Below are 25,572 nucleotides of genomic sequence, written 5' to 3'. Positions count from 1 at the left end.
GTTTAAAACTAAGTTTAGGGCAGCTGTTAACAGTGTGCATTAATCGTATCTTTCTTGCAGCATTAGTTCAGAACTGTCTATATTACCGTGTAACTGTACAACTTATTCTCTGCTGACATGACTTCCAATAAACAAAGCTGTATGCAGCAGTTATGGAAGGAAGAAAAACATGACATTACAAAAGAAATCTTCTAAATATATACCTTTTCAAGAAACATAAATTTAAAACAGTTCTCTCTGTAACAGGCTGGGCAATTTTTCCATCTGCTTTATCAGCACATAGCTGTGGCATAGAGTTCAATAGGACATGAACTCCACTGACCGAGTTAGCTCCCCAAAGAGTCAATATGATAAAGCCGTCTTCCGAAATCTAGCATGCTATCTTTCAGAGGGTTGAAACAGAAGTTGCAACCAAAAAAATCTCTTGATTACTCACACAAAAGGCAAAAACGAAGTGGCAGAGGAAAGTACTTGCCCTACTATCACATTCTTAATTCACAAGTACATTTGGAATATAAAGTTCCCAAGCGGTGACTAAAGCAGAAGATCCAAAATTATGTTCAACATAAAAGTATTTCTAGATTCTAACAAAAAGATTAGTCAGAACACCACCATGAAGGACAATTTATAACTGGCGATGCACTTTGCACACCAGCTCTGCACAGTTCGGCATGACTTCAGTCTGAATGCCCACACATACAGCTGCTGGGAACATGTAGATTCCTGTCTCTTGGAGGGATTTCCAAGACACTTGGCAGAAAGCCATGACCCAGCTCTTCCCTGGCACTGGGCAGCAAGAGTGGCAGGTGCAGAGAAGCCAGCTTTCTGAGCCAACCTCCCTAACTCCATGCAACAGCAGTCCAGGAGACAGCGTGTGCTGGGGCTCTGCTCCTGCTGATGAGGTCAAGGACCAGAACTGTAAAGGGGAACTAATTATCCTGGACTCACCTCAGAGAGTTCGTGCTGGGCATGCATAAAAGTTGCACAGCACATCCAAATTTCCCATTCAGAAGGCCATCCATGAGAAATACTAGAATGGAAAAAGACTGCAGCTGTGTGTGCTGCAATGGAATCCAGCATCACTTCCCTGCATAACAGCACTGCAGCAACAGAGCAGGGTTTTTGTGTAAGGAGAAACACCTTCTTTGAAACTGCTAAAGCTTCTTCTTCTATTTTCTCCCTTATGAACGATGAAGATTTTTAATTAAAAGTTGGTACTGATTAATGTCCCAGTTAACAACACTGCAAATCCCTCAAAATACTGTTCTATATATGCTTCCTAAGTAATGCTGGAACATGCTAAGAGGAAGTAAAGTAATACTGATCTCCCTCCACAATATGCCAAATAAGCAGATTTGAGTTTGCTCAGAAAGTGCTGATAAGTAAGAACTGCTTAACAGAAAACTTATTTGAGTTCACACTCACCAAATGACAACCTAAAATTATTAAGAGAGGAAAAAAGGAAGAATATACTTTTTAATTTTTTAATCTGTTGAGACAAACTTGCCTCTTCTTTATTTCACACAGTAATATAAGTCTATAGATAGAGACCAAGAGTAGAGACAATACTATGACAACATTAAAACACTTTTATAAAGAGAAAGAATTTTTGGATTTTTGGTCTTGCAAGCTCTGTTTCAAAATGGGAAATAATTACATTTCTAGCTTAACAATAAATGATTTTTCTCTGCTGAAACCTGGACCAAATCTTTTGTCATCAGACTTGCTAAATAAAAGATCATCCACCTAACTTGTATGTGGTTTCTGTTGGAAAAAAGAGTCACTCTGCAAGTCTGATCCATATCCAATATCTATTTGTACATTAGATTTGTACATTTCAAACATTCAGACATTTTCAGACAAGAACACAGTAGTGATATCACAAACATCTGAATTCCTGTTAAATTAATTTAGAAATGTCAGTGTTGAGCAATAGATGTGCTCTCGTGTGCAAAGAAGTAAAAATGCATACTTGAACCCAAGATTCTCCAGTTCCTGAACTGTTATCTCCAAGAGAGTAAACCTCTAGAGTACATCTCCACATGACACATTTATCTAAAGTGGCTGCACACATATAATGATGGCTTTTGTTTAGTGATCATGGTCATTTTGAGTTTGTTTAAATACTGCAGCCGATTGCTTATAAACTAATCCCAGAACATTTTGAAATGCTTCAAAGCTTTTAGTGGGGGAACCTCTTGCATAGGCTTTGTAGATGAAGCTGACCACAGTTCACTGGAACCAGCCAGCTCAGATAAGTAAGATGAAAGCAGACATTTTCTGAAAATACCTTGAAAGCTTTCCATTAGACTGTACCAGGGGTATACACTAAAACCAGCAAGTGCCCATGCTTGTGTAGCAACCAATCTTCCCACTGCTTTCTCCATTCTTTCTTGAACTACTGTATTTGTACCTATTTATCTGCTTCATTTAATATCTTGCAAAGTTCTTTGGGGGAAAAAGATGCAACTTCTGTATTCTAGTTTACAGTACATTATAAAGAAGCTATTACTATAACAAAAAATTCTACTTAACATACTAAACATTGCAACAGGAAGACATAGAAATCTACCACTGCCGAAATTATCACAAATGACAAATAAATAAGAAATCTGATCTATGGATCATTTTAAAGAGTCACCCACTCCACGACAGGCATGAATGCAATTATTTGAACATAATTCTCTGGCTGTCAAAGCGTACTCTAAGAAGGTCAATACAGCATTGCTGAATGTGCTGCTCATAAAGATAGGAGTGCCTCAGGCTAGATTTTCAATAAAGGCTGAGACTGGCTGCTCATATTTTATACAATAAATTGATTGAATAAATCCAGCTGTTCACTAGGAACAGGAAACACTCCACTGTTGCAATCTCCCACATTTTATACTTTCAGAAAGACAATCACACTGTCTAGTTTCAGGCACTTTATTTCAGAGCAATGAATTAGAAGCCCAGGTTTCTTTAATAGTCATTAGACTCAAGGGCGCATAAATACTTCTAATAGCTTCTTAGGACCAGACGACTACAAAGGGAACCTAAGTCTAACTTAAGTACCAAAATTAGGTGTTACGACTATCCAACATGCTGTATCCTACAAAGAGTTAATACGCACACTCCAGTGATGATAGCATTATCATAACGTAATACAAAGTGTTGAGCAGTGATGACACTTGAATTCAATACAGCAGTAATGTTAACAGTTACTCTGCCCAGTAGTGTATCACAAAGAGGGTCAGGGCACTCTGAAACTGCACTGTGAAGTTAACTATACTGTTTGAGTCCTCAGCACATGCTAGCCATATACGAGAAGGAAGTGGTGAGCCACAATATCGATGCACAAAATGGGGTGCAAGCAAAGTCCAACAGTTGCTACTTTAAACAAAACAACCCTGCCCCCTTCCAAACAAAACAAAAAATACTTGAGGTCTTAGTAGTTTCTTTTGAGGTATACCCTGAAACCCCATGCTCACTCTGCCTTCTGCAGTCTCTGTTCTTATACCTCCTGCACCCCAGGGTACCTGTAACATGGTCTTTCATCCTCCTGGGAGGAGGAAGTATTTTCTTCTACCAGGGTGTTGCTTATGCTACTTCACGGTTTAGTATTAGGAATAAAATGGCCATCCCATGTCTGAGATCAGTGAATACATGTTCTGAAAATGTTCTCCTCTTTCAGTGACAGAAGCCAGTAAAGAGCCACTCTCAGTCAGGCCCCATATAAGTCTGTGATCTTAACTGATATTACATGTGCTGCAACATGCATCATCTCTCAGTATAGCTAAGCGGAAGCCAGAGAAGACTTAATAAGGTGTAATTCTTTTTAAAAGCAGTATTAGGAAGATAGGACAGAAGGATGCTGAGGTGCTGGAGCGTGTCCAAAGAAGGGCAACGAAGCTGGTGAGGGGTCTGGAGCACAAGTCTTATGGGGAGCGGCTGAGGGAACTGGGATCGTTCAGCCTGGAGAAGAGGAGGCTGAGGGGAGACCTTATTGCTCTCTACAACTACCTGAAAGGGGGTTGTGGCGATGAGGGTGTTGACCTCTTCTCCCAAGTAACCAGCGATAGGACGAGAGGAAATGGCCTCAAGTTGCGCCAGGGGAGGTTTAGATTGGATATTAGGAAAAATTTCTTCACCGAGAGGGTGGTCAGGCATTGGAACAGGCTGCCCAGGGAGGTGGTGGAGTCACCATCACTGGAAGTGTTCAAAAAATGTGTAGATGTGGCGCTTCAGGACATGGTTTAGGGGACACGGTGGCGCTGGATTGATGGTTGGACTTGATGATCTTGAAGGTCCTTTCCAACCTTAGTGATTCTCTGATTCTTTGGCAGACTGCAGAAGGTGAGAAAGGGCCACAATCTAAGGACCTGTCTGCAAGGGGTTGCCCAGGTCCTCAGTAGCCTTTCCCTGCACACTTCTGACCTTCACTAAATATTGAAGTTCGATTAGAATTCCCAAATAATTAAACGTTCTGTTTTAATCTTTCCAGAAATGATGCAACACTCATCATCTTAGAGCAATCTTAACGCTCATTATATCCCATCTACATTCTTCTGCATCCTTTGCTAAGAGGGGTCTGAGAGAAGTTACTCAAAATCTGAAGATCATGAGCTTGCAAGAACCTTACAATAAGCTGAAGTCAACAGGGGTTTTATTTGTGGTTTCACTAGAATAATACTAGAAACAAAAACTACTCTATTTTATCAAATATAATTCGTTCAGGGGTGGACCCTCAGAAAGCATAAGTAAAGAGAGACTTGGTTCTTTGCTTCTATTTACTGCTACCAAGACTGCCTGCTACTTGTATAACATTTTAAAACAATTGTAAAACAATCATTAGGTATGTAAACATTCAAAGCTCATCATATGCGGAGAGACCAGCAACATACTTTAACTTCCGATCAAGAGTCACCGTTTCCTTAAATGTACAGAAACTACTTGAAAAATTCATAAGATCTGTTTCACAAATTACCAATTCAACCATAAGAATATATAGTAAAAATGACAAAAGATTTGTTCTTATAGTTGATAAAAAATTTATGCCAAGGCATTCAAGTAAAGTTACTTTCTGTGTTCTGATTTAATGAATCATTTGAGCGGTATCTGGCTGGGTGACACAGATGTAAGGCTCGCTGAAGCCTACTCTAATGCCTGCTGGTATAGTCTTCCTTGGGACAGCAAAGCCAGAACAATGTGTCAGACTGCAGTAATATCAAGGAAAGTAAGTGCAGTACTGGGGATGCTATGAGGTTGGCCCACAACACTTTTTGACCTGTGAATGCCTGTAAGTACTTCTCTGTCCTACAGGCTCCAGTGACCCAGGAAGCTCAAAAGAAGCAGCAGCAGCGTGGTAATAAACAGTCTCTGGAATAAGATTTTTGCAATCTTGTAATTGAAGCTGAAAGACATACAAAGATTGCTTGATGGTTTAACCCTGCTGAAAGGCAGGGCCTGACACTGTGTGAAACCACCAGTGATTTCTTAAAAGGTGAACAATTGTTAAATATTTAATACGAATTTGTGAGAGAACTGTGTGTCTTACTGCAAAGTCTGTATCTTTAACTTCAGAAATGCACATGAATTTGGAAAATGCAAATTAAGGAAGTCACTCGATGCATATGACTAGAGCTTTTATACATCATGCCTCTGTGTAGAAGTTTACTGAAAGACGCTATAATAAAATCAGGCTTCCCATTACGAAAACTCTTGGAAAGAATTTAATTTTACAGTAAGTAAAACAAAGCTAAGGAGGACTGTCTGCAGTATCATAATCTCATAAAGCTAATCCTCATAAAAATAAAATACTGGGTCCCAATATTCCCTTTCAGAAATTTGGGCATTGCTAAAAAAAGCCTTCCCCTTTCAAGGAAGTTTGCTAGAATATTCAAACAAACATATTTAGAAGAACGCCGTATCTTTATGGATATAATTTGACTTCAATTGTGAAAGCGAAATCTTTTAAGAAATTAGGAGTAAAATGAGAAATGAAAAGGGTACCAGTTATGCCAAATCCATGTACAACAATACAGATCACTTTGTCCAGCTGTCAGAGAGAAGAATATCTGTCAGCAGCAAATGGAAGAGAGTGAAGTATACTCCTCCTTCACCCCACCAGCCCTCTTTAAAAATCCCTAAAGCTTAATGTTACATTAAAAAAAGAAAAGTTAAGTTTGTCCATTGTTAAAATGTTGTTGCAAGTGGGACAATCCTGTTTTGTCAAGAGATTGAGTTCATTTGCATGAAAAAATAATTCTGTCGATTCCCCAGTTAAAGAAATCTTTCCCTCCTTTTATCTGAAAATTATATCTTGTCTCGATAGGCTAGTTAAGACAGTTGTGTATGAGAATATTTAACATTAAAGAGTACTTACACAGATAACAAAACAATAGCAATTAGAGTCCATTCAGGCATTTTGTGAATAATATTTCTGTTTGTTAACCTGGAAAATGATAAAAAAAAATTAGAACATTTCACAGTGAAAGTAAACAGACTTTTAACTGCAGAATTTTTATGTAAGTCTACCATTAAAAGACTTAATACACTGAGTTACAATGTAGCAATCACAGCAGTATCTGAGCAATTCACCAACTTTCAGGAGTCTCCTCTTATCCTGTAATGGAGGAATTGCAGAATTCCCAACGTGTCTCTTTTTTCTAATATGAAAGTGGCATGGGGAAGACCGAACAGAAGCTAATTCTTTGGATTAGCTAGTCCTGGCTGCTGTGAGGGCTCAGCATTCACTCACATCCACTGGGAAATTCTCAGGAACCGCACATGCGTTTCGGAAAAGATGGGCCTCCTTACCCTTAGTTTCCCCCCATTGGCTTCAGATCCAGATTTGCTGTAAAAGTTAATGTTGCGGAAACAGGCTGGATTTTGTAAGATGCTGGAGACTATCCTCTGATGATTCTTGTTTTTAAAATGGAAACCCAGAATTCTAATTTATGCAATGGCAGCTGGTGCAGATATAAGAGCAAGAAAATGAAGTGTGAACCAAGAACCACACGGGTGCTCAACAGAAGTGCTGCTGCATTTTATGCCTGCTGACCCATTTGGCTGAACTTCATAAGGCGGCAGATCTGCTTCAAGTCAAATATTAATCGGGCTTAAAACAATTCACGTGGGAATTGCTACGGCTGAATTTAGGCATGACCCATGGTGTTCAAGACAAGCAATTTCATGGAAAAGTCACAGCTAAAAACGAAGCTGTGGCTATGCGGGCACCCAGAAAGGCTAGCAGAATTAATCTGGCTCAGACAGATGGCACCATCCAACAGAAACAGTGAGGGGCGAGTGCCTCCCTATGTTTGCTTCCTTCTTGCTCTCAGCTCCCCTTCCATGCAGCCTTGTATAATTGCAGATCCAGAATGAAGCTACCCCGTCATTCATACCCACTTCTACAGGCACTGGTGAAGAAGGGAGGTTGCTTAAAGTGAAATACCTGGCAGCAAATTCAAATCCAGGGTTTTCTTCCCCAGTAAGATTTTTTTTTTTTTAAATTTTTAATTTCTTTGGGAGAGTATATAGTTGCCCCACAAAAGTGTTAAAACGCAGAAAAATAAAAGTATTTGTATTTGTCATTGTTAAAATTAAAATTTTGTTAACAGATTCCCCCAAATTACATTCAAAATGTTATTAAAGATGCAGTTACAAATAAGATGTTTTATAGGACCATTTTTCATTTCCCTATTTCAGAAAAATATTTAAAATTAATAAAATTAATTTCTATTTAAGGATAGTAATGATTAAAGCAATATTTTATCCTATTTTTCTCCTCAAATCTCCCAGTCTTCCAAAGAAAATAAGATTTTGAAGCAAAGATTACTCAAATAGTGTCTTAACAGCCTGAGTTTTGTTAAATGACAAAAGGAAAAGCAATGTTTTGTACTACATGTACAGGAATTGTCACGTCAAACTAGAACCAACAGTTCCAGTAAATACACATTATTCTTGTTATTAAAGAGATTAATGTTTACCAATTACTATTTGAAACAGTTAATGGCTTTAGCTGGCAACAAAGCTTGTACCTGCTAAACTGGTACATTTTTCTGGCTATAGAACAAGAGACAAAGCAAAGGCTGAAAGTCTTGACTCAATACTGATGACAGTGATAAACACTACCGAGAAATGCCTGATGGAATCATCCTGACAGGCAATTCATATGTAACATTCCAGTTAATCTGCTGTGATGAGACACAATGGAAGAGACAGCTCCAAGCCACCTGGGAAAAGTCTGTCAAATACGGAAAGCAGCTTTATTTCAATGCTCTACAAGGAGTTATTATTGATTAGAGCACAGGAAGGTGTCATTCTTGTACACAAACTCAGAAATGCAGTTATTTGTGTCAATTAACTCTTATTCAATGTTAGTATTGATTGGCAAGGTCTGAACACTAGTCATTGCCATCAATATGCTATTTATGAAGGAGGTAGTCAAAAGATACAGATAACCAGCAGGATACAGCAGTATGGGTCTGCTGATGTACTACTGTCACTGGACTAGATGAACACTCAAGTCAGGTTTCCACAATGAGTAACCTTTCAGTACAACACCTGTCCTAAAGCACTTCTGCAGCTGAAAAAAAACCATTTCGGGCAGATCAGACTAAAGTTAGCAACCTACAGGTGTGAAGCCTTAAATAACAAGGAGCAGTGGAAGGGCAGTCGCTGTCAAAAACAAGCTGTGTGTCAACATAAAGGCCTCTGAAGAGCAAAGCTTTCAGAAAACAGGGAAGTGCAAGTCCTCTGCAAAAATGGTTCATTAATTCTTTCTTTTGCCTCTAGCCAAACTGTTACTTCAGAACAATTCATGAAAGAAAGGTCACTAGATTTTTGTCATAAGCATATAAAGTGGAAATGTTAAAACTCTGCAAAATTTTGTGTACATGACTTGTGTTTTGCAGTGATATATTTTCTGTTAAAGAGTTTGGCTAAATTCTCTCTCACTTACCCAAAGAAAGAAAACATTCAACTTTTCAAAATGAAATGTCTCTACTTTCTTGGCCTCTGTAGGGCACGACAGGTAAGCCAAGTGGGTTGGATGATCTCAAATAGCTGTGTAGGTCACTTAGTGGCTAGTTTGTGGGTGTTGTGGTTCACCCCAGCAAGATGCACTGCAGCTGGATTTGACTGCTTCCACCATCCAGGAGGCATCAGGATCCATGCAGCAGTTTTAATACTCTATGAAGGAGCTCAGACTGAGCAGAGGGATCCAAGTGGCAGAAGATGACAGGATAAGAATGCATGAAAATACCATCACAAATAACCTCCCAGTAACTGACTAGTGCCCAGCCCACAAAGAAAGTGAACGCCTTTATGGAAGCCCACAACAATATGGAAGTTGTAAGAATACAAGGGAGTCCAAGGGTAAAGTAACAAGTAAATAAAAAAAGTAAACCCAAAAATGACAGAAGAAGAGAATACACAGTTGGTACTACTTCTTTTCCTTTAGTTGTCTTCCCATTTAATTACCATCAGCTGTAAGCTTTGCTAGCAGAACTCCATTAGCAAATGATGACCTGATTTGTAAACAGTGCCTGCTGCGGCAGATTGAAGCACATCCCCAAGTATCTTCTGCAAGAACTTTAAAAGGGATCACAACAAACTTGAAATTATAGGAAGGAAACTCAGCAATGCAGGAGCTTGTCACGCTTTCCTCAGCAGGATTACATTTCCTGGGATTTCTAGGAAACAATTTGATAGCAGGAACGCTGTCCAATGGGGATGGCAGATGAACACTGGGATTATTATGCTAAACAGTTATCCCCTAACAGGCCCCTAAACATCAGGTATTATGAACAAGATGCAAGAAAATTTAACTGGTTAATATAAAACAATCTTTATACCTATTTATATAGTCTTGAGTGTTATTTCCTTTTCTAGAAGTTTGTTTATCTTTACAATGAGAATATACTTGTCATCTATGAGGTCAACTTTTAACAAGTTACTATGAATTTGACTAATAGCCAGTAGCAACGAGTTATTGGTATTACACGTACACTTGGTGAAAAAACATTCCGTTGAACAGGTCCATGCTTACTGTCTCTCAGTTTTACCCAGTATGTCCGTGTTCTCACACTGGCAGAAAAAGAAAAAAAATGTACCCCAAATAGATGCCATTTATTTTCTTTCTTTTGTTTTACAATTTATCTTTGTTGCAAAGTGAAGTCATCAGCATCTTTGCAAATGAAGCAGCCTTTTTGTTCACACATCCAGATTCCCAGGTCTAGGTATATGTAACTTCAGTTCACGAATGTGACCTCTTAGTTTGGCCATTTGCCTATTCTGTAAGGCAGCAAGCTGACTGCATGGGATTAATAAAGTTGTGACTTTTAGAGGACCTCAGCTATCTAGAATTTTTCCGAAACTTGCACTGAGTGAAGTTTAACTAAGCCAGGTCAGCACAGGCAAATACTAAAGCATAGATTGTTTTTCTTTAGGCTTCAACTAGACCAATGTAACTATCAAAGACAGCTCCTCTACCCGCTGAAAAAGAGCAACATATTAATGTACTGTAGTATAACTTAGTTTGATGACAACCAGCAAAAATAAGCTACTATTATAACTTTAGGCTCTCTTCAAGAGAAGCCCATTTACTTGAGAAAAGGTCATTAATGTTCTGGTATTTTCACATTTCCATACAGAATCTTGTCTATGACAAGTATTGCTGATTGACTTGAAACCCAGAACCTAAAATTCCACTTAACAAGGGCAATAGGTAAAAGCTTGTTAGTGAGTGTATACACCAGATAGCATACACGCATGATACATATTTAAAAACTACAATATTGCCTTGGAAACAATGTAAGACAAAGCTGCAATAAAAAGTCTTGAACACATGTTTAGGAAACAACTGTATCGTATTCATTGACAGAGTTCAATGTCAATGATAAGCTCCATAAAAGAAATTAAAATACTTGCAACCACAAAATACAGACAAAATTCTATTTTCAGTATGAAATATTATGTTTAAAAAACCAACTAGACATTCACAAACATAATAGTTTGGCCTTGATTTATATATAAATAGCTAATTTTCTCTTGATCTTTTAACAAAGTGCTCTTACACACTCTGGAGAATTATTTGACATCTCAGTTTTCGTAACAAAAGCTTACAGGCACTGAGGGACTTTGTTTGGGAAGAGCTCTAACCATTCTAAAATGTCTCTTGAGATCCCTCTAGTGTGTTTCCCAGCAGTGGTGATTGAATAAAAAGCTGCCCAAAGGAGGCCGAACTGCAAGTGTTCCTTTAAAAACCAATGGAGCTGAAAATCGTTGTTGCTTAGTTCACCACATGCTCTTTTACCCTTCTTCAGCTAAGCTCTACTACAGCCATGTGTTTTATCTCCTACTCTCTTTGGCAAGTTCTTCAGCCTGAAGTATTTCCAGTACAAAAAGCAAGAAAGAGCATTTGCCAGTGGTCCCTCCATAGCCATTAAGCATTTTAACCATATTAACAAAGTAAGTGACATTTAAATTTCTATACCCTGCAAACATAAATACCATTTAAAATTTATCCCTGGTCCCCCTGCCAAAACATTCAACCTAAAACCAGAGAGACCACCCATATTGAGTAAATTTAATCGTACATACAGAACTGGAGATTCAAACCTATGCCTTCATCTTAATATCCATGAGCTACCTTTTGTATATCAACAGACCCTTCCGTATCAGAAACGCAAGGAGGAAAAAGGGCCCAAAGATTTTTATTGCTTCCTCATTTCCTGTATTTTTGTACTATTTTACTATTAGGGACAATAAAAATCCATTTATTTTGAGATCTTTTGTAGTGCCCACAGTTGTCTTCAACCATACCATGCCACAAATGCTGCATTTCTAAGCAATTTATCTGGAATCTTCACAGTAAGAGACCCCCAAGAACTTGCTGCCATTACCTTCAAGTTACTAACAAAAAAGACTTAAAAATAAAATCATGAAGTGTTATCTAAGGAATCGGAAATAGATCAGGGGAAATTTTTAAAGTGTGATAAATTATTGCTACGTAAGCCAGGTATTGGGATCAAAGTCCAAATTAATTAGATTTGGTTCCATTCTGTAAATCCACTGGCATATAGATCTGTAAGTTTTTAGAAGTCCATTTTGGCTTCACGGTTCCTTTGCTATAAACCACTTTTAAAACTTCATATTCAGGCCACATTGTCTTTGAATAGCAAAAATTATTTAAAATAGAAGTTTGCTTTTGAGAACCTCCAGGACTTCTTTCATAATCAATCATACAAAAGGAGATTGAAAGAGACCAAATGTAGTTTTTCCAGTTCTATCAATCCATAAGCTAGAGTGACTGTTAAGCATTTACACTGCAGAGCAATAAAACTATTTTAAGTTTTAAGACACAAAGATCTTATTGAAATAGTAGGTATATATACAGTATATACGTGCTGCTCCAATACAACCAAAAATATCTTCCCTGGTTTCAGCGTTGTTGTTAAAATAAAAGGTTAATCACAACTTAAAGACTGCAATTACAGAATCGAGTCCAAACACTAACAATTCTTTTAAATAAAAGAGACCATGCACAGAGTCACCAGAAAGGAAAAGACTACCTTCCATAGTAAGAAATGCTGCATATAGAGATCTGTGTTTTAGTGGCACCCTTCCAGACATCAGATAAATCATAAAGAATCAGGTAGAGCTGGGTCTCTATTCACCAAAGCCTAGACTCCTTGTGGCAAATGCCACATGAATGAGTTTTGGAAAATTTACATGTAAACCTCAGGTAGGTTGGGGCTGGGGGTGGGAGTTTCAAGAGTGGCAATGTACACAGAGTTACAAGTGTTGTTGCTCCTTTTCCTGACAATACTTCAAGAAGCAGGACATGATGTAGGTCCAACTTATGAGTTGTGTCCCAAAGAAAACCTAAAAATGTTCAGAAAAGTTACCTCCATTCTGTTTTCCCTCCTTGTTTATCACAGTGTTTCCAAATACTGTCTTTAGTGCTTCTGACTGAAGCAGAAGCTTCATCTCTGCAGATAAAGTGTCCACTAGATCTACTTCCCCTTGAAATCAGGAACAAGACAGGTCAAACTGGACCTTCTTCCTGGCTCTAGAAGTTAGTGGTAACAATTATTAATCACATTAAAACCATTTAGCCCAGCTGTAAGGAGCCAGAGCAAAAGAAAGCAACAGATCTCAGAAACTCACACTTAATAGGAGGTGACGAGGTAGCAGAACCTTTAAAAGACTCACCATCATCCTCCAGAGACCACTGGCCTAGTTTTTAAAAATCTACAAATACTCCTGGTGACCTAGCCACTGTCAGGAGCAGGGAAAGGGTTGACTTGTTAGTCCACAGGGAATGTGACATTACCTACATGAACACACAGCCAGAAAAGGGCAAATCTGCAACAGGGCCCTCTCTGTGCCCAAATCACAAATCATTCAACAGCACGCTTAATTAATCAATCAAGAATAATCTCTAAAGACAGACCAATACTCACCGAAAAGTTTTGACAAGACCTTTTAGCTCTGTGTATACATCACCTGGAATAATCTGAAGAGGGCCCAAAACTGCAGGTAATCTAGAAGACAAAAGACCCTGGTCAAAATACCTTTTCCTCTCTCATTTCTTTTCAAGTAGGACTTCCATCACAGCTCATGAAAGTTAATAAAAAGAAAAGGAGATTTGACTTTGGTGCAGCAGATCAAGCCTGTAGTTTACATTTCCGATTCCTCTGACTGGTATTTGGGCAACACCTTCACTTCACAACAGCTTATTTTTAAAAATAAGAAGCCCTACTTCAGTGTGAACATGAAGAAGAAATTAAATATAGTTTTACATGCATACTCTATTAACTTCATATTTCAGTTCTGACAACATATCCTTAGCAAAAAAATCGAAGTGTTTACATTATGAGGATTAGAATTCCAGGCCTCATTAATGTTTCAAATATTTGTATTTACTTGGTTCAAAAATAACAGTACAAAAGAATACTATATGTCTAAATGAGGTTTGCACAGAGGATATACCTGCTAACCTCAGACTCACATAGATACTACAGAAATAACACTCCACTGTAAGCCTGATAGTAGGGTAACAAGAAAATTTTTCAGATTGCCTCTCTACTTGCCTGTGCATAAAAATTTGATATAGCACACAACAAACTGCACATACTGTTTAACTAGTTTTCAGTATCCCCAAATGCTGGAAATAACATGCATTGTTTTTCACATTTAGGATGAAACTTTTGCCTCCATTTACCTATTTAACAGTTAGTATCATCTTTCATTTGAATATCCAGTTATTTACATTTATATGTGTATATGCGCATGGTGCATCAATATTGCTGGAAGAATCAAGATTTCTATTCTCCTTTACATCACTGCATGTTTTACAAAAACTGAGCACAGGACTCTTATGATGCTGGGCATATTCATATTCCCACTGACTTCATCTGAACACACCAAGAAATCATTGCTTTATCATAATGAAACTTGTCTCTCTTAATCGAGTAAGAGACTCAGGACTACTGCATCACCTCATAAAATTTAAAAAGACCAATGGATAGTCAAGAATAAAACCTTTGAAGAAACTAAGAAAAAAAAACATTCTTTCTTATCCTCTATTCATGGAATACTAGACTTTTAAGTTCAACAGAAATTTTGCTAGAAGCTGAAAATTACTGACAAACTTGTGGAAAAAATTGTAGGAGCAGAAAAACTGCTTTACCATACAGTAGAAGTCCTTGGAATCTATGTGACTTTGACACTTACAGAAAGATTAGAGATAGCCACCTTTTTTGCAGCATGGTTTGATTCCATGTTCGTGGCCTATCCACACTTGTTGCAGATCGAAACAGAACGGAGTTTTTTTGAGGGGAGTTTTGGCTGTGCATTTTTTTAGTTAAAAAAAACCCAAACCACACCGTCTGCAAAAGCTAGTTTGGCTTGCTAACACAAACTACAACCATAGGAAAGCAAAATACCCCTAACAAACACCACAATCATGGTCTTCAAACACTCATTTATCTGCACTGCCTTGACAATGGAGTTATTTTCAAGGTCCTCTCAATTTTGACAATTTAATAATTTTAACAGCTAGAGCAGACATCCCTTAATCTCTTTTCTGGGACTCCAAAGCCCTTTTATGTATGTAAAAAAAGGTCTGGTGTTTGGAAAGTTTTAAGATTCAACTCTGAGAGCCCTTAATGGCTGCAGCTAGAGGCATATTGACACCAGTCATCCAAACATGGCCTCGAAACTTTTTTAGCAAGACCTTTGCTTAAACTATTAAGAGGTTTGAAAACACCACTTCCTTCTGTGCAGATTTGTTTACCAGTAACAGTATACTTAATGTACAGGACAAATATTTGCACTCTTCCCAATCAACTTCAAGTTTTTCAGTTCAGACTTGAGCAGTTGGTACATACATAGCTATTTAAATATTTCATATTTTATGTCCATCAGAATCTGCTCTTAAACAACTTACAAGAACCTAAGTAGTTTAGATTATTTCTAGATAACTGAGGGAAAGGAGGATGATAAATAAAGGACTTGCTGTGGATTTTTTTTTTTCCTTTAAGCACATATTCTCATTTTAAGCTTCATGTGTTATGCCAACATTTAGATCCAAAAACCATGGAGGTTTTCAGTGTAACGGCACAATTGCGTTGACTTGTGCCAACTACTGAAGAGTGGTAACATGCTGTCATGCCAGCCTGGAACAATGTCAACTACAAGCTCCAATGCTTCTAGGACGGGACAGCTTTCTTCTAGAGAACACCTTAATAGTGAGATTCTGACATCTACGTCATCAGGCTGTGCAAACTGACATCTGCAAGTGTACTGCAGATGACCGTCTCAGAAATAAGCAAGTTCTTTAGGGCAGTATCAGGTTTAAGTTATGTCTAAGACCACCTAGAAAAAGCCAGAACATCCTTGCATAGTGTGTTTATCTCTTAAAATGATGGTAAATGAGCACCAACTTCAGCTTGATATTTACCAAAGTAAAGGATACTTACGCTTTTCTCAGTTTTTCAAGGACGATTCGCTTTCTAATCTGCATTTGTGCATTTGAATCAACAAGTGGGAAGGTGAGATCTTCCGGTTGATCATCCTGTATAAGACAAAAAAAAACCTTTTAACAGCTATAACCTAATATTTAATTACAGTCAATGCATCAAAATAATCACAGCTTACCAATAAATGTTTAAACATAAGACAACTCTTATCTCTGAATACAAAAAAACCCAGCCAGTAATTTCTTAATGGACAGAAGTTTGCTTAATCTGACCCAACATACAGCGTGCAGCTAACCTACTTTTCCCCTTCTGTATTCTAGATACTTTAATCAAACTAATGGTAAATTTCTTCAAAACTTAAGTCAGAGTAAACATTTTTCAAGAATCAGTGTAATAGCTTTGTTTTACAAGAAGCAGCATTATGAAAATTGGTCTGATGCGAATATCACATTTGAACTTTAGAGGCAAAAGCAATTTCACATGCCAGCATAAACTGTACAACCTACCTAGCCTAGTCAGCATAATGTTTTTACAGTAGTGACAAGACCACCCGGCTGCTGTCAGCTGGTTTGTCTGACCTGGAAGGGGTAAAACCTCAGACCACTCTATTTCTTGCGCTCTGCAAATCCTCCTGAGGACTTTTCCAAATTGTCTAGATTGCAGCAACATATCCAAACAAGTCAGCAGGTTCCAACTCAGAGAATTTTAACAATAAGTATTGCCAGCAATCTAGTCTAACTCAAGAAATCCAATCTCAAGTATACCATGTCTTGAATAAAGGGCAAAAAATCTTTAAATAAAAACTTTATTTAATTAATCAAAGGGGAGGATAAAAACCCTAAAACAACACGGTCCCTCCTCGCCTCAAGTCTACTTTGTCTTATGACAGATTGTTTCATCTAAATAAACCTTCCTTACCTTCATGCTTCACAAACTGAAAGCTGTCAGAATTTAATGTGTCACAAACAGTCATACAAACTCATTCCTATCAACCTAAAATAATTCCTCAACCTTATGGGATTGTTGTGAATCTATCCAACTGTTTACTATTTTACATTAATAGCTTGGTGTTACCTTGGCCATATCCACTTCTGATGACAGAAGCAAAGAGCTTGTAATAATTCTTTGAAGACAGGCTTTAAACAGCCTCGACACTTCCACTGGACACTTACTTTGTCTTTGCTTGGATGCTCCTCTGCTTGTGCATGTGCATTCGCCTCTTCAGCCAAGATGCACTTTCCTTTATAGAACTCTTTTACTCGGAGTTCTAGGAACTCTGTTTCTTCTTTTAACTTTTCGTAACTAGGCACAGGCCTAACAATTCCATCTGGGCTTGTGAAAGGTAAAGAATGGTTCAAACTGTTTTCAGACTCCCTGGCAGCAACAGTGTTAAGATCATCAGCTGCATCTAAGTCATCCTCATCAAGTTCTTCATTCTCCTGGTTCACAGATGATGTGCATTCTGATGAGCATAAAGAAGTGTAGTTTGGGCCATAGAGAAATTTTAAAGTTTCCTCAGTTCTCCATTCCGTAAGTGTTTGCTTAAGCACTTCTAATAAACTGCCTTTGGAATTAACTGGATCCCTCCGTTCAGGTTTTTTATGTTCTTTTAAGTTAGCTAGTGTTCTTTTAAGATGTTCTGCCCCTCTTTTGCTCACACCTAGAAAAACGATCTGTGAACCACTACAGGTGTTTTCATTATTTACTGAAGCACTTGGTTTTCCTAGAGAAGTATTTTTTGAAGGTGTTGCAGTTATTTTATTACGAACAGAGCAAGCATATGTTTCTTCCTGAGCATCTAATTTACAATTAGATAGTCGTTCAGTGGCTTCTGCCACATATGAGTCTTCAGTTTTAGGGCTGGAATAGACTTTCTGAGCACACTTCTTTTTGAGGATGCTGTTTCTGTGCAATTGCTGTGCAAAATTGGCTGAACTCATCTGACTTCCTGGTAAGACAGAAGAAACAAATTCTTGTTCAGTATCACTACTGCTGTCGCTGCCTGTGTCATGACAACCAGATTCACATGGATTTGAAGATATCCTAGGATTTTCAATGTCAGAAGCTTTAATTACTTCATCACATAGTTTCACCTCTTCTCCAGACTGTCCACTGTAACAGAAAACACAAGCTATCAATGAAATAAGAAATGGGTGTTACCAGTAATAGCATTTAATTCTTGTATAAGAAAGATAAGTAAAGCATTTTTCCCTTGTAATAGAAGTATACTTTTTTCCTTTAAGAATCATGGCTGCTCTGCTAAAAGTCTTCTCAAACTCAAAGTGTTGTAATGTTCTGCAATCAAGATGACAAGTATAGACACTACTTAGAGAAGTAAATTCTCAGTTGCTTATTGGCAGTTAGAAAATAATAATAAGCAAGATGTTATTAAACACAACAGTATAATGTCAGATTTAGCATGATGAATAGCACAATTTTAAAATTAAGATAGGCATCTTAACATACATATGAATATAAAACCCTCAAATCGGGGGACAGCAGAGATGTTTTTAGCATATGTAGTTTTGCCACCTAATGGCCATGTGTTGCAAAAGAAAACAAACAAAAAGTCACAAAACACAGCAAGGTACAGAGAGATGACAGACTAGCACAATTTCACTTGAGCCGATATAGGTGTTTTAGATTAAGCTTTCATCACATATAATTGGAACCATTTGCTTTATAAAGAATAGATGATATAAACTATGCAACGTACAAACAGCCTATTTGTTTCAGATTTCAACAGGCTCAATTAAAACATACAGGCCAAGAGCAGCTGTACACTAAATCATACAGATCAAATACGCTGTTATAGAATCACAAAGGAAAAAAATAAACAAGACAAATAATCCTTTGTGTAAGTTCTAATAAGGACTTGTCTATAGCACAGGAAACCAAAGATTCTCCTTTCACCTGATATTATGCTAATATTTTTAATTATAAGTGCACATAACAAAAAAAAATATTGTTCAGTGTACCTCTGTCCTTCCTTCAGCAGCTCTATGTCTGGTGGTCTGCAAAAAGAAGATACAGAATGAAGATTTTCCTGCTAAATCAATGCGCTTGAGTGAAATACACATTAATACATAAAATACATAGTTCAGGTTGGAAGGGACATCTGAGGATCTTCTAGTCCTCTGTTCAAAGCACAGTTAGTGACAGCAGGTTTATACACACATGTTCACACAGCATGACTCATGTGCCTGCAGCACGACACTGTTATGCTGAACGACATTTAACAGAATCAGCAAGTCATGCAAACGTTAGTCAGAAAGAACATCTGGAGGTCTCTAGTCTGATCTCCTGCTTGTAATGCAATTGTCACCAGCACTAGACTAGGTCAGCCACAAATTCATGAAGTTTAAATCTTGAAAACCTCCAAAGATGGAGATTTCAGAACATTGCTGACTATCCTGTTTCACTCCACCATAACCTTAGTGCAATTTTTTTCCCCCAATGTCCAACCTGAACCATTCATGGTGGATTTCATAATTTGTGGCCATCACCCCTTGTTAAGTTTTCTGCCATCAACCAAGAACAGTTCGGCTCTGTAATTGTAATTTTTTTTTCAAGTAGCTGTAGACTGCTTTCAGATCACCCTTTGGTCTCCTCTTCAACAAAGTAAACATGCCAAGATCCTCACAGGTCATAAAGTTCCTACTGTAAAAACAATTCTAGGCCATTTATAGGAAAATGCTCCAAATTAATGCAAAAAATATGAATATTCCATATATATCTTTATTTATTTAAAATGTTACTTGGAGGTTGTAGCCTTTTCTGTCAAAAGAATTTCAGATATCCTAATGTGTAAATGTTTCTCAGTGTGTGCACATGTATGTGGTTGTGCAGACATACATCACCAAGAACTATCTGGGGTTTTGTTTCGTTGGTTTTTGAAAATACTGCCTCCTCCCCACCACACAGCATAAATAATTAACTATGTCATATCAGAACGATACACTTATGTTGAGAATAAAGGGAGATTTTAGAAATACTTTCTTTAAAGGCATCAAAACAAGAGCACAAAAACACTGGTAAGCTTACTTAAACATTTAATAAAGAGACTATTTTTACCTACTAGAATCCCTCAGATCAGATTAGCGTGCTCTAAACCTCTTCTTCCGCTGATAAGATATTTCATATGATTGATTTGAACTGTGAAACCAAACTCACACGTATACTTTCAGCTAGTTTCCTTTGTTGAAAACCAGGAGACTATGAAAAGTAGCGTTTTGGAGGATGAAAGCTTAATAAATTCAGCTGAGCAGTCTCTAGGCAAGTATTTATTGTTAAACAGTGACACCCATTGGCTCAATTCATTATTTGCAAGTCTGTTTCCTATGCTGGGAACATGGACTGCATCACACTGTTCCAAAATGTGTACTGCAGTAGCAGCAGGAAATGGGCAATCTGAAATCAGAGTTTTAGCCAGTATAAAGAACCTCTTCATGTTACAGCCTGCTGTCAGGTGTATGCATTCACAGCCTAACCTTAAGACCAATGCCAAGTACTGTGCTAAAATTAGAAAATCTCTTTTAACAGGATAAGAGCAATTTATCCTGTACATTATATGGTTTGTAAAAATCCAGTCCTAGTTAGTATATTTTAAAGTTAACAGGAGTTGACTATTATTTATGACTGGTCTGCGCTCTAAACGAACATGGTCATATCTACTGAGTAGTCATGAGGAATACCAAGTCATGTCAATTATTGTGATTGATAGGGCAACAAGTTTTTAAAACAAACACCATGTTAAGCTAAAATGTTACCATTAGTTACCTCTGCTTCAGACTACTCATTTTGATGCATTGCAGCTTGGATAGAGAAAATAATACTCTCAAAAGAAGCAATGAATGTATAAGGTTACACTTACTTTTCTTCTTCTCGCATCCATACTGGACTTCTGGAAATTTGAGCTTCAAAATATTTAGATGCTCTATAGCAAAAGTTGCTGCAAAAGCACTGGAAATCAGAGAGAAAGAAGGAAAATCAGACTAAAGACAACTTTAATACTCATGGAAAGGTACAAAAGTAATAATTTTTTATGCCTATAAAATTTAAGTATCAATTCCTTTTTAAGCCAGGGTTTTTAATTCACCTGATAAACCAAACCTATCAAATAGGTCTATCCCATTCCTCACAAGCCACCTGAAGCTTCTTCTTTTTTCCCTACTTTTCTGCTTTTTGCACTTTTATTACATACTGAGAAGCAAACCAATGTTGGATTCTACATAACAATAATTTAAAAAAAACCAACAACCCAAATGTTCAAAGAGCAATCCCTAACCCAAGAAGATGGTCATAAAGACATGCAATAGAATTCTGATGTTTAATAATGAAAATTTTGGTTGGCAACAGAACTTGGATATTTTGCAATACTCAGAACAACAGCTAAAATTTTGCAGTGTCTTTGAAAAATTAACTTGCACATTTCCATCAGGGAACAAGACAAAACATCCCACTTCTCAGAGTCTTGCTTAGTAGCTTGAGAAACACAAAATTCTGGGAATTGCTATCCCAGAGTGGTAACCAGAGGAAAGGAATGTATATTAGTGACACTGAAGAAATTTGTTCTGGAACTAGAAACATTTACCCTACAATTTAGCATATAAGCACCTGCAGGTGATTGCATAGCCTGTGAGCAGGCAAAGATGACTTTTACTCAACCACACACATGAATATGCTTAAAGAAAAAAACCAAACTTTGTGAAGACATAGGTTTTATGTTGAAAAGTCCTCAAAAAAGAACCCTAAAGGTAGTCACACTAAGGAATGCCTAAGATGTAACTTGTACTACACTACTGCAGACTTCAGAGAATGAAAAGGATGTGCATTTTGACCCTACTAAACCTCATTGACTACACTGGAGCAAACCAGTGAACACTTCCTCACAAATGTCTTCAATAGACCAAGTAAAACCTTCCATGTTATGTTTAAATCTAGAAAAGAAAATAAATATTTTTTGTCTTTCCAAAAAGAGCATATAGAAACTGAAGTGCACAAAAATCTTCATATTCTAGCAGTTCATGAATATATTGGCTCTAAATCAAGCCACTATACGAATGCTGTTACAAAATGCATTTCTGATGTTGAGACAATATTAAATACATTTTAGAAATAGTCTTGTTACCATACCTTTCTTTCAGTGATATCATAAACTCTGTTCGTTTTTGTCGAAATTCTGTACTTCTGTTTTGGCACCTAAAACAATGTTTTCACCAGAAAGACTGTTACTTCCATCATGACTTTACAGAAAACTTCATTCTTAATTCACATACTTTAGTATGTGTAATATGTTCCATTTTAACTAAACTGCATACTACAACCACCTTTTCTCTCAATTCTTTTGACAATGTACCTTCTCAGATGTGAGAAAGGTAATTTATCTTTCATCATTTACATTTCACTATCAATAGAAGACAACTGCAGATCCACAAGAAAGCCAGTGCTGAACATCAAACAATGGAGCTGCCATAGTAGAAACTACTTGTGTCTAAGTGTTGGGCAACTGCAAACAGGTCCTTCTTTAATCCGTATCTATTTATATGGACATGAGACTGTACTATCAGAGACCCCCACCACTACCCAGACAAACCCAGAAAGGAACTTAAAGTATAACACAGTTTCCAAGTGAATTTCTGTGGGAACATATGAAGTCCAAAACAGTAAAATTTTTTTTTTTTACTTGAGCAGATTTTTTTTCTTTTCAGATAATCAGGTGTGCCACAACTGGTATTACATCACAGATTATCTAAGTGAACTCTGAGTTCTGCTTAAGGTCTGACATACCATTCTTAAATAAGTGTGACTATGATTTTGACACAGGCAACATACATTTTTAGAGCACATGTATATGCATTCCACATAGTGATATCCCTGCATTGTAATATTTTTTCACTTCAATCCTTCTCACAGGGATATGTGGTTAGACTGAAGAAGGAACAAGATTAGAAAGTTTTTGCATGACCAAAGGAAGGCCATGAAGCCATACCTCAGTCATCTCTATTACTGTCAAAGTAGATGCTAACTGATTCTGTCATACAGTAATGGTTGTCAACTGATCGAATTTTACCTTACACTTCAGAAGGATTATGCTGAAATGGAATGATATGATGCCTAGCCCAATACTTGACAGTATTTTAATCTATGTTTAACATTTAAGTTTAAAATTAAAGAGCAAATGCAAAAGAATAAAAATTGTGAGGACATTCTTATGATAACAGCATTAATAAAAAGCAACTTACATTTTCCAGTTTATTTTTACACAGTGGATAACCACATAGTTTGATGATAGACCGTTCATCAACAATGTCTTTATAGTGAGATGGAGTAATAAATTTTCCCTAAAATGACAAGAAAATAGTTCAACAACAGGTACCGGAAAATATGTCATTTTTCATACTCAGAATGTCTCATAAACAAATATTTAAAATTTTATAACAGTTATTTAGTAAGTTTAATAATAACATTTAGAACCTACACTGTAAAATGGTAAAAGGGTATATAGATAAAGAAGACAGACACGGGCACTTCTTTTTACATATAGAAAAGCCTCATAATTTTGTCTCTATTTGCACCTATTTTCATAATTTTCCTCTGTTTACATGTTTCGTACACCTATTTACAACCTTAACAGGAGTAATCATCATACCATTCCAGCAAAACTGTGCTGCCAGATAAACTGTGGGGCATTATAGAGACTTTATCTGAATACGAACCTAAATTTGTATACTTCACCTATCAGTCCAGAACCACAGACGTATAAACAAAAGCTGTGGTAATAAAGTGAGGATTCATCAATGTACACAGTCCCACAAAACTATGCCATGTTTTCACTGCAGAACCCTTGAAAATAAGGCAATTGTCATCAGAGCTGACGAGAGGAAATAAATTATTTGTCTACTTTAAACTGCAGCAAATTTTTCTGAAAGCTAAAAAAAAAAAAAAAAAGGAACACTGAGATACAAAGTAGTATAAAAACTTGCAACACCTACAGAATTCAGAAGGAACTCTTCAGTAATGTTCTCTTCCAGGAGCTGTTCAACAATATGCAATGCTTTTTTCTCAAATTCAATCTTCTTTCTCATAGCAGCCTCCAGAGCTGCTTTCCTGTAACAGAACAGACACTGAATGCCACAAAAGGAAGACTTCCCTAAACAATTCTCCAATTGTATCTTTATCTTTTTTTCTGAAATACAGTAGCTTACATTTTTCTGCATCACATCATGTTGGCCAAAAAAAGCAACAAGTAACTGGACTAGTAATTCTGTAATAACCACAAAGGAGTTTCCAACCTTGGTTTGTTTTATTTCCACCCCAGTCAGGAAAAGTATTGACTGCAGTACTTCCATACAAGGTTACCCAACTCTTCTTGCAAGAGAGGGAAACCCAGAACTGGCTGGACAAAGAACGTTGGGACAAACAATTTATGGACTATTGCCAGGAGACTGGGAGCTGGATGAGACATGAAGAGCAGGAAGAAAAAAGGACTGGGGTACAAAGTAAAGGAAGGAATAAATCAAACAAATTCCACTACAGTATATTTCATGAGTGTTCCTGAGTCTTGCCACTATTCTACTGTCAGCAAATACCCAGAGAGCAACCATCTAGGAGTCTCCATTCTCTGTATGGCAGTGCTTCCCACAGAGGTTGTCAACGTACAGTCATTCTGCTGTCTTAACTGATAGAGGTCTATGCTATTCACCTGAAAGTCTAGGTCTGCTAGAGTCAAATGAGTATTTAGGTAATTGTCCAGGGCAGAAAATGTTTTTTTTTCCTCTCAAGTTTGGTTTTTAAAGTGGAGAAAGAAAAATGCACGCATGCAAGGAAGTTAAGGTGGCAAAAAGCAAGCACTACAGGCTAAGGAAATACAACTTTGGAGGTTACTTTCATAGACTTTTAGCATATTAATACAATGCATGCTGTTAGAAGTTACATAGCATCACTCCAAACATGATGTTGATCCTGGCATTCTCCTGAAATTAGTCATGGTACTCTGAGAAAGCAAAAAAACACACGAGGCAGAGAATACAATTTCAAAGTGAGGCGAAACAACACGGATGCCACATAGCGTTAGTTAGAAATATACCTGCGAGAAGCATCTTCATTCTTCAGAGCAGGTGAATGCTTATTTCCTAGAAATCAAATATAGAAATGTAGAAATATAGGCATTAGTGTACCTTCTTCCTTTAACAGTGGAAAATATTGGAACCTGAAAAACATTAAAACCTCTAAACTGTAAGCACAATTGAGAGAATTGTTTAGAAACTTGCTTTTGGTGGCTGAGACTGACTTCAGTAAGCTTGTAACCATTCAGCAACTAGTTAGACGCGCTTTTTATAAGCGTTGAGGACAGAGAGGCCCAACTCTCATCGTGTTCTGTTTTGTCAGAAAACTAAAGGAAAAATAATTCTGACAATGACTTTGTGCCAACCACGCTCACCCTGGTTCTCCACTGGCTCTCCAGCCCAGATTTACCTCTGCACCCCACTGCTGGGAAACGCTGTCCTCACCTGCCCCACCACTGGATTCTGCTCCGGGCAGGACTCAACACGGCCTCCACGCCGGCACCCTCACCACGGAGCCGCTTTGCCGCCCGCCC

General features: G+C 37.5%; 1 protein-coding gene across 1 annotated transcript in view; it reads right to left on the bottom strand.

Annotated features, from left to right (window-relative positions):
• The window catches only part of RPAP2 (RNA polymerase II associated protein 2), a gene marked incomplete at its 5' end in the record, with an annotated part of 39,403 nt that extends 14,298 nt beyond the window's left edge, over positions 1-25,105 (bottom strand). Inside the window, 10 exons of the mRNA XM_010286412.1 lie at positions 6,365-6,433; positions 13,452-13,532; positions 15,972-16,066; positions 17,144-18,083; positions 18,950-18,985; positions 20,845-20,933; positions 22,107-22,172; positions 23,216-23,314; positions 23,966-24,080; positions 25,060-25,105. Coding sequence (XP_010284714.1) covers positions 6,365-6,433; positions 13,452-13,532; positions 15,972-16,066; positions 17,144-18,083; positions 18,950-18,985; positions 20,845-20,933; positions 22,107-22,172; positions 23,216-23,314; positions 23,966-24,080; positions 25,060-25,105 — 1,636 coding nt within the window. The remainder of the gene's footprint in view (positions 1-6,364; positions 6,434-13,451; positions 13,533-15,971; positions 16,067-17,143; positions 18,084-18,949; positions 18,986-20,844; positions 20,934-22,106; positions 22,173-23,215; positions 23,315-23,965; positions 24,081-25,059) is intronic.
• Positions 25,106-25,572: the final 467 nt, after the last annotated feature.

Source organism: Phaethon lepturus, unplaced genomic scaffold (genome assembly GCF_000687285.1).
Source record: "Phaethon lepturus isolate BGI_N335 unplaced genomic scaffold, ASM68728v1 scaffold17624, whole genome shotgun sequence".
NCBI classification, from domain to species: domain Eukaryota; kingdom Metazoa; phylum Chordata; class Aves; order Phaethontiformes; family Phaethontidae; genus Phaethon; species Phaethon lepturus.
The sequence above is the reverse complement of the archived record's forward strand: the minus strand, read 5'-3'. Positions and strand labels throughout refer to the sequence as shown.